The sequence below is a fragment of the Lycium barbarum genome, chromosome 10 (genome assembly GCF_019175385.1).
Source record: "Lycium barbarum isolate Lr01 chromosome 10, ASM1917538v2, whole genome shotgun sequence".
NCBI classification, from domain to species: Eukaryota; Viridiplantae; Streptophyta; class Magnoliopsida; order Solanales; family Solanaceae; genus Lycium; species Lycium barbarum.
The window spans coordinates 16,288,167-16,297,868 of record NC_083346.1 but is presented as its reverse complement, the minus strand read 5'-3'; the positions used below and the strand labels follow the sequence as shown (position 1 = coordinate 16,297,868).

Genomic DNA, 9,702 nt, shown 5'->3' with positions numbered 1-9,702 from the left:
AGTGATCAGGTTAACACCAGGAGTTGCAGACAAAGCTTTTTGGAGAGTTACTGAATAAGGAAAATTTACAGTAGGGTCGGCATGGGAATTACTCAGACAGAAGAAAACACCAACAATGATTGAGAAGATGGTATGGCATAAGAAAGTACCTTTCAAGAGGCTTTTATGGCTTGGATAACTATACACAACAGGGTCCCAACATATGAGAAAGTACCAAAATTTGGCATAAACATTCAGCCAAAGTGTTACTGTTGTTCACCCCCCATTCTTGAACTGGAGACCAAAGAGCACCTGTTCTGCTCGAGCAGCCTTGCTCAAGGCCTGTGGACAAGGTTTGAAGGGTTATTTGGAATTTAGACTACAGGTTTGAACTTGGGGCAACTGTTGGTAAGATGGTGGCAACAACATAGCTGGAATATGGTGGCATCCTTAAAAATCAAGATACTACCTAGTCTGATAATATAGGAATTATGATGATCAAGATGTGCAGTAAAGTATGGTACAGAACAACCTTCCATTCGCAGGTCTGAAACACTGGTGCTAAACAACCTAGGCACGAATCACCGGTCAAAGATTTGGTAAGGTAAAATTGCAGGCTTCCTCGGAGTAAATGATACAAATAGCAGATCAATAGATACAGCACTAGACGTACAAGATAGTGAGATGGGAAAAACCACTAACAAATATGTACAAACTAAACTCAGATGGGAGTTGTCGAGATGAAAAATGTGGTGCCTGCAATTTTACCTTACCAAATCTTTGATCGGTGATTCCTGCTAGGTTGTTCAGCACCAGTGTTTCAGACCTGCGAATGATATAAATAGCAGATCAACAGATGCAACACAAGACTTACAAGATTGTGAGATGGGAAAAACCACCAACAAATATGTACAAACTAAACTCAGACGGGAGTTGTCGAGATGAAAAATGTGGTGCTGGAGGAATCATTAGAGACAGCAATGGTAACATCATGCTAGCATTCTCAGTCTTTTTGGGTGATGTAACGAGCAACTTGGCGGAAGGACAAGCTATGCTACTTGAGTTTCAAAAGTGTGAAACACTTCACCTACAACCCATAATCGCGCAAGCGGACTCCAACTTACTGACGAAATGCTCAAGAGATGAAGTGACCGCACCACGGAGAATAGAGAAGGTGGTGGAAAAATTCATGAGACTTGAGGCACTGTTATCGTGAAGCAAACATGGTAGCGGATAAGATTGCAGCTCTGAGTCACATACACAAACGCCATCTGGTTTTCACAAGAGCAGACTATCTCCCAAGAGTAGTGCGTGGACTGATACTACTTGACAAAATGGGGACTGCGTCTTTGAGATTCAGACAACTAAAGTCGTCCGAGATCCAATTTGAACCACCATAGACATGAATAGATATGTTTTAATTCTTGTTTCTTTTACACTATTTCAGATGGACACAGCCATAGGGATTGGGATGCCAATGCTTCAAACAAAGGCCCTCATTTGTCCTCCTGGCTATTGCCAATTTGAATAAAAGGATGCCGGTTTAAACTAAAATAATAAAATAAAATTACACAGTCAAAAGGAGTTTTAGTTGTCATCACTCCTATTCTCTCTTCCCCTAAGATATCGGCTTTATTAGCAGAGCTCTACTATTGTTTAATAAAAAAATTGTTAAAATTGAATTCTTAGAACCCCAAAAGGGGGATAATTTTATTCCTTAAAAATAATCAAGTCTTTAACTCACATCACAATGCAATGGTGCAGTTCATATGTCATTTTCGTTCTAGAACGCATTTTGTTCATTGTAGCCGCATAAAACAAAAAGACCTTTTCTAGCAATTGTTTGTTTCTAAGTTGTCATTTTCAATCCTAGTAATCCAATTTCTTAATCACAAAACCAAAATATCTTAACCTTTTGCATGTACATTCCATTAAACAAAAACTATAGCAGTTAATGACTATGACTTTTCCTTTTTAGCAAATGGAGTAGGGAAGGCCTAATTGAGAAGTAACACTAACAAAAAAAAAATAGTGGTGTACAACTTCTCTCGCTAAATTAAAAATAAATAAAATTCATGGCTAAACTTATTTAATGACGAATTAGCAATTAATATACAAAAATATGATTTTCATCGGCAATTCCTATTCCTTTTTTTTTTTTTAATTATAGTGTAATTTCTAATTTGTAGACTATACTTTATTCTAAGTTATTCTTTTTCATCATCAATTGTCACCTTTTTTTAGAAATAAGTATTTGATCTGCCTGATTATTATTACTATAATCAGTATTTGTGCTTCGAGACTAACAAAATTGTGAAGTCTGTTGGACCAAAGCGAATAATATGAGTCATGGACTTGAATTATGAAAATTAATGTCTGTTGGACCAAAGCGAATAACATGAGCCATGGACTTGAATTATGAAAATTAATATCAATTTATGTGGCACCATTTCATTTTTAGTCTGTCCCAAAAAGAATGTATCATGCTATAATTAGAAACAATTTAACTTTAAAATTTCCCTTTTACCCTTAATGAAATGATTTATAACCACACAAATGTCCAAGTTCTGTTTTAAACCACTAATTTCAAAAGTCTTCTTTTATTTCTTAAACTTTGTGTTAAGTCAAATAGTAATTGTTGTTGTTGTTATTAGTATTATTATTATTCATAACAATAATTTGTAATTATTGTCACACCAGGGTATCACAAAGTGGCCTTAGTCGTTTGGTACGGAGACAAGTAATGCGGGGATTAGTAATGTAGGTATTAGTAATGCAGAGATTGTAATGCTAGAATTATTTTTTATCAAGTGTTTTGTTCATTGTATTAAAAATTAGATATACAATATATAATCTAAGCTTGTGTTTGGTTTAAAACTATACAAAATCTTCTTTACAATTATATCCTTGAATATTTGTGGGATTTTCTATTTCATGTAATTGGAAAAAGGGATTGAGGGGTAGTTTAGTCATTTTAGGGGTCTTATCCAGGTATAGTTAAACCTGGTATAATTAATCCCTTAATTTCCTCAGTATTAGATAAGCCCCCTGTGGTGTATAAGTAATTCATGTATTACGTATGATTAAATTGAATTAACCAAACATCGTATTGGATGGACTAAATTTTAATACAAAGACTATTTTGATTAGTACAGCGTACCAAACCACCCCTAACCTTTGTTAAGCCGCCCAAATAAAACAAAAGCCTTGTAGTATTTTTCCCTATCAAGTCTATTGATAAATATATTTCTAGTAGGCACTCTGTTCAAAAGAAGAAGAATGAAAAATAAAGCACTCAGTTCAAACTTATGTCTTCTGCCGATCATCTCACTGAAAGCTTCCCTTGACATTTATGGGCTTCACTCATCATCTTATATCCTTCTTCTACGTTTATTTTTTAGGTAATCTTTCACTCAAAATGCTGAATTTCAGTTTACAAATTAAATTCAACTTTTCTGAATCCTACATATTTATTCCCTTCTAATGTCTTTGATTTTTCTCGAATCTTCTGCATTGTGTAAGTGCTTGAGCACTTTATTTTTATGCTACGCAATTGCTTCTTCCTTTTTAATTCCAATGGTAGAGAATATCCAATTAGATTTTTTAATATATAACTGGTGTCCTTCATCTAGTTTTGATCCCAAATCTTCCTTGACATTTGAGTAGAGTTTACATTATCAAATACACTGAAGGTTAAGGGGTTATTTGCACGAGGTGTCTTATATATGAATGTGTCCACTATACACTTTGTTCCTCGACAAGGGTATGCAAAAGGATTCTTGTAGATCTCAGGAAATAGCTGATATTAAAATGAAAAGTCAATGTGATATTTGGAAAATTCTGCAGAAGAACAAGGCTGGTATTGTTTGTAGAACAAGAAAGTTATCGGTGAGGGACCTTTTCTTTTCTTTCTATATAATCATTTAGTATCCGAAATTCACTATCCTAATTCAGGAGTGGGTATATGTGGAGGAGCATATTTAGTTCAAGTGCATCCGTGCTCCTCTCCTATAACTTTGACCGTAAATATATATATATATGGGTGCACCCAAACTCAAAAATGATAGTATAGTACAATGATTATTCACGCACTTTTACAAGTGAAGTTGGGAGTTCAAATCTCATGTCTATCTTGTTGTTTTTTCTTTCTTTCTAGAATTGAGCTTGGGGTTTCAAATCTCACGTTTGTGGGCATGATTGGTGTCCCTTCTTGTTTTTAAAATTAAGTATTATTTCCTTTATTTGATGACTTATTATTTCAAAATCTCCAAAGTTCGATTTATTGAATTCTCTATTCTCCTTTTGTTATTGAAAAATTTATACTATATATAAGCATGAGTTTGGAGGTGGTTTCGTCGTCCACCTCCAACTCATTTAAAAAAAAATGTGGACTCCATATTAAAAAATCAAGCAATATACATGTAATTCTCAAAGTATCCCTCATTAAGTCAATAATGGTGATTAATTTTTCAAAAATAGTTCTGAATATATTATTATCAAGCTTCATTTTTTAAAAGTTACTATCACAACTTATTACATTTTGTAGTTCCATGGGTGATATCTTACCTCACCAACTGTAATTCTATAATCAAATTAATTGAATATTGTTACAACTGATAAAATAAATTACTCGGATGTTTATTGCAGTACTGTTTAATATCCTAAAAAGAAACTAAGATGGGTATTACATTCTCAAAAGGCATTTTCCAATGTCTTAAGTTTCTAATTATATACGAAGCACCATAATAACCAAAATAATTTATTTGTACATACTTATGATAGGTTAAGTAAAAAAAAGGATAGAAATCTTATACCGCATTTATGCCCATGTTATATGACACAATATACATAATCACCATATGTATAAAAAGTTTCACGTTTTAGCCTAGGGGAATGGTAGTTCAAATGACGTTTCCGTATTTAGAAGTAGTTAAAAAGTCAATAAGTTTTGAAATTCTGGTTCAAATTTGATTAACGCGCAGTTTAAAAGTGTCTATTAGCCTTTTTCTTAAATAAAGTCATATAAACTGAAACAAAGAAATAACACCATGTCACAAATTATTGAACCCGTGCTCTCAGAATTTCTATTTTTACATACATGACTTTCAAGAAATGTTGCAGAATATATCAATTCTTTTTATAATTGCATAAAAATAAAATTATAAATACATGTTGGGCCCGTGCTGACATGGGCTCTGGTATCTAGTTTATATAATAGACGAAAAGTCTATACTAAAACTAGTAGCAGTGGAGGAAATAGCATATAGTTGATGGATTCAACTGATCACAATATTTTCAACACAGGGTATATGTACATATGTTAAAAATCACTAAAATTGCAAAAATAGAAAAAATTGAACTTATAATTTCTAACAAGGTTCAATGTAAGAATCTAAAAATTGAACCATGTCAAATATAAATTTTAGATTCACCTTTCGTAATAGTGCATTCATCTTCTTGAAATCATTGAGTTATCTCTAGCTCGGCTGATTTAAACTCGTAGCGCATAGAGTTATATTTAACGAGAAAGCGCGAAACTAAGTAGTCTTGTGGTGTTACTATGAGAAGCAAAACTATGGCATGGGTACATGGCCTGTTGTTAAAGAGATTGACAATGCAGATGTTAAACTATTTAATGTACAAAATTATTAAAATGTGAATGAATATTTTAGCCACTCGCACATAATATTACAGGAGCACAAAGGGACCAACATCGAGGATAAGCGTCCAAATATGATAGCAATTTCTAGATGCATGGGGAGTTCAGTCATGGATAACATGCTTGTATTCAAGAATTATTAGGAAAATTAAGGGTTAATTTTACGGATATTAGTCACTCAAATTTTATTTCAAAGTTATTATATTATTTTTTGTAAATATTATTTTTTGTAATAAAAAATCATTCAATTATGTTTAAGTATCATTAAAAATCATTAAACTATTTGTTCTAATGAGAAGACACCCAATTTTGCTTTACCATCACATAAGGTCATTAGATAATTGAAGCCTTATCGATAATTTGTACTAGTAACTTTTTATGATACTTTGACATAATTGAGTGACTTTAAAAAAAAAATAGATTAGATACTTTTAACGAAAGGTTTAATCATTTTTTCTTTACAAAAAATAGTTTAATAACTTTGTAACATATATAATCGTGCAACTTTCACTTTATTGCATCAAAATTGCTAAACAATGAGTTTATTTGATGTGACAATAGTCTTTTCCGTGAAAGATGTTTTCTGATGTTCGATTGATAATATTTTCGAAAAAAATAAATGTATTAAAGAGCAAATCGAAGAGTAATTTTTAATTTTTTTTAATACAAATGATAAATAATAATATGTAAATGTTGGCTGAGACAAGTAATATAAAAGTTAAAAGTCAAGATAGTTGCAAGAACAATGACTTCCCCTCATAAATAAGCAAATTAATTTCCCCGTGATGAAATATGTTTTCTGATAATTAATCACATATCAACAGATGATTTCCCTCCTAAAAAATGTCTTTTTGATTGATTTCCATTATATCAAACACAACCTCGTATATCGACAATTTTAGTTATCAAGTGATGAGTTATGACATTTCATAGTTTTGATGATTTGACAAACATTCCAAGGACCAAGTCCTTGATCAGGTCCCCTGAGCACTGTACGTTACATGACAGCTGTAAAGCTATGACACTGTTCCGACAGGCAGTATCACAGCAGCATAGCTGCATGCATGCTAAAAGCAAAAGACTAGTGTAACGTCTCTATCCAGGTCACATGTCACTCACATGATCCTCACATGCCCTCATTGGTTCCATATATAAACAACATGTTAGCATTTGTTTAATCCATCACTTAAAAACCTAGAAATCTAGAACCATACAAGTGCAGCCACCACAGTTCTCTTGGTGCGTTCAAGAACAAAGCTAAGACAAGTTCATGGACCAGATCCCAACAACGGAAGATGTTTTGAGTCCTAGAGTTGTCTAGTCTTTGTCTTTGTGATCTCTACATTGTAAACCTACACTTCTTCAAGAAGGGTTTTGTAGGTGTTTTGTTTTTATCAAACTTTTGTTGTAGAAACTTGGCTAGAGTTAGTCATAGTAGTATTAAGGTTCAGCTAGAGTTAGTTGAATCAGTTTGATGCTTGACTAGAGTTAGTCAAAAGTGTGCTTGCAATAGAGTTATTATAAGGGGAGGGATTAGTGTTCTAATTCCTAGGTTACAAAAGCTGGTAATCTGAAACATTGCTCAGTCTAGTGAAGTTGGAAATCTTACTAGGGTAGGTCGTGGTTTTTAATCCCTTGAGTAAGGAATTTTCCACGTAAATATCTTGCCTTATTTACTTTATGTATTTATCTGTGAAAACAGTTCAGGGACCAGGTCCCTTAGACTGTTTTGGTGGACTCATAGGTTTTATCATCAAGGATTTCCGCACTAAATATGATCTACAATAAAATTCTCATTTCAACTATGATTGACAATTTATTTTCCATCACGAGTGAACCTTCTCAACTGATCATAGCCAACATACAAGGGCTCTGGTGGAGTAATACGTATGATGAATGGAATACCACATCGGTGAAGAATGAGAATCCTAAGCTCCTTACAAGCCTTATAAGGAGCACAGGGATCTCATCCCGGACCGATGTGAGATCATTTTCTTCGTCACTCCCTTCACACCCAGATTTAGATATTCTTCATTCGGGGTTTCACTGTCCGGTGTGGAGTGTGCATATTCATGGATCGGAAGTATTTTCACTCCTCATCGGTCCGGGCTTCCGTGGACCCATATCGACCATGGGCCCGACTCTGATACCATTTGACAAAGTACTCCTTTATCATTAATTAAAGGTTTCAGTTCGGGTCCTGAGTATGAAAATCGTCTTTATTAGGAAGCGGTTTAACCCCCCTCCGCTCCCAAATGTGGAACACCCAGGTGTGAAACCGAATTTAGTTGATCGGGCCCAAATATAATTGCTGGACACTGGGTGGGAAACAAAAATAGTTATCATTGCTATATTAAAATGTTACGAAAGTCGGCCATAATGATCCAGGAGTCCCATGAGAAAGAGTTCTCACTCAACAGATCAAAATGGTACACCAAGGATAACAGACTGATGACTCCTAAGAGCTCTTATCGGCGGAAGAAGGAAGGTTTTACAAATGACTTTGCCAGAGTAGTTTCATCGGATGGATGGGAGGGAGAAGGTTGTTCTATTGAATCCCGACCTCTGTGATCTAAAATGATTTAAACTGGATTAGCACAGAAATCTAGTGTTATTGGCATAGTTATCAAATATACTCTTCTACATTATAACAGTAGAGTTCAAATACTCCTGCACAAGTGATGCTTACTTGCAAACCAAAAAAAAAAAATATTCCAACAAGGAAAATATTTCCTACATTGTCGTCAAGTAGTCTATGTCAATTCACACTAAACCACTGGATAAAAATAAATAAATCAAATTGTTGAATAATTAAAATAGAAGTCTTCCATGTGTCTTTCAAGGTTGCAACGATATCGATTTTGACTTTATCATTTCACAAATCTTTAAACCACGTCTTAGAGATACGAAAGGCCGTCTGTTGGATAAAGTACCTCTTCAATGACAATGTTCCTAGAAAATGAAGAGAAAATATAATCATGATTAAAGGATAGTAAAAATATTGTATCAAATCACAACCTTTTATTTGTTAAGGGTAAACTGAAGCACCAGGAGTGAAATTTTTCACTTTGGGGAATATGATAAAAATGATCCATTGTGTTTGGAGTTTGTTTAAAAAAGTCCATTAAATGCACACTTGAGCCGTTTTGATCTTTTAAAATTTGTTAAAAGGGAGCACGTTAGGGCTCCGTAAAACTTTTAACTAACTCTAGCTTGTTAGATTTGACAGAGACTGTTAAAGAAGAAGAAGAAGATCTAAATAGAAACACCAAAAATTAAGTCCAGTTATATATCCCAAAAACTGCACTATATACCAGAAATTGATTAAGAAAAACAGCAAAAATAGTACCCCAAATAACTGCACTAGATATTAGAAATAAGCCAAAAATAGTAGAAACTGCAAAAAAAAAAAAAAAAAAAGTGCACCTCCAAATGTGCGTTTTCTAAATCTTCTTTTTAAATAGTTCTTGTTAAATCTAACAATTAAAGTTTATTAAATATCTTAAAAAAAATTCAAAATTCTCATTTTTGATAAATTTAAAGAATCAAAACTATTTGATTATATAAATGAGATTATTTAAAACCTAGCCAAAGGCACGAGATAATTTTTTGTCATCTTCTCTTACTTCTCCTAGTATTTTCTTCTTTTAAATAGGGTAGATTAAATCTATAGTTATATCAGACTGGAATACACTCTGCCTGAGTTAGTGATATTCTAACAAAAATTTGTCAGAACAAGGGCATTTTAATCCGATTACGGGAATGTGAGTGCCCTCCAATAATTGTGCCTAATGCAAAGGGAAAAAAATTGTTGATTTATTATTTCCAAGTTGATCTAATAATGATTATATTAGTTCTCCATACAATATTCCACGTATATAACAATTTTCCAAGAACGAGCACCAAGTGTTGTTGGTGATTCGTTGTCGGTGTTTTTGCAGTTAAATAGAAATGTTTCTTTTTCTAATTCCGTAATGTGTTATTCTTTGGTTGAATTTGTATTCTTCTTTTTTTTAAAACTGTTTTTCATATATTGCGTACTCTTTTTTTTTTGAATATTACTA

The 9,702-nt window shown here is 33.3% G+C and overlaps 1 protein-coding gene across 1 annotated transcript; it reads left to right on the top strand.

Moving 5' to 3' along the window:
• Window positions 1–835: 835 nt before the first annotated feature.
• LOC132612776 (uncharacterized) lies at window positions 836–1,195 on the top strand. The gene has a single exon (XM_060326866.1). The coding sequence runs from the start codon at window positions 836–838 to the stop codon at window positions 1,193–1,195; it is 360 nt and encodes a 119-aa protein (XP_060182849.1).
• Window positions 1,196–9,702: the final 8,507 nt, after the last annotated feature.

What these genes read in the sequence shown, in the direction of transcription:
- LOC132612776 (XM_060326866.1), top strand. Translation starts at nt 836, where the DNA reads ATGCAACACAAGACTTACAAGATTGTGAGATGGGAAAAACCACCAACA.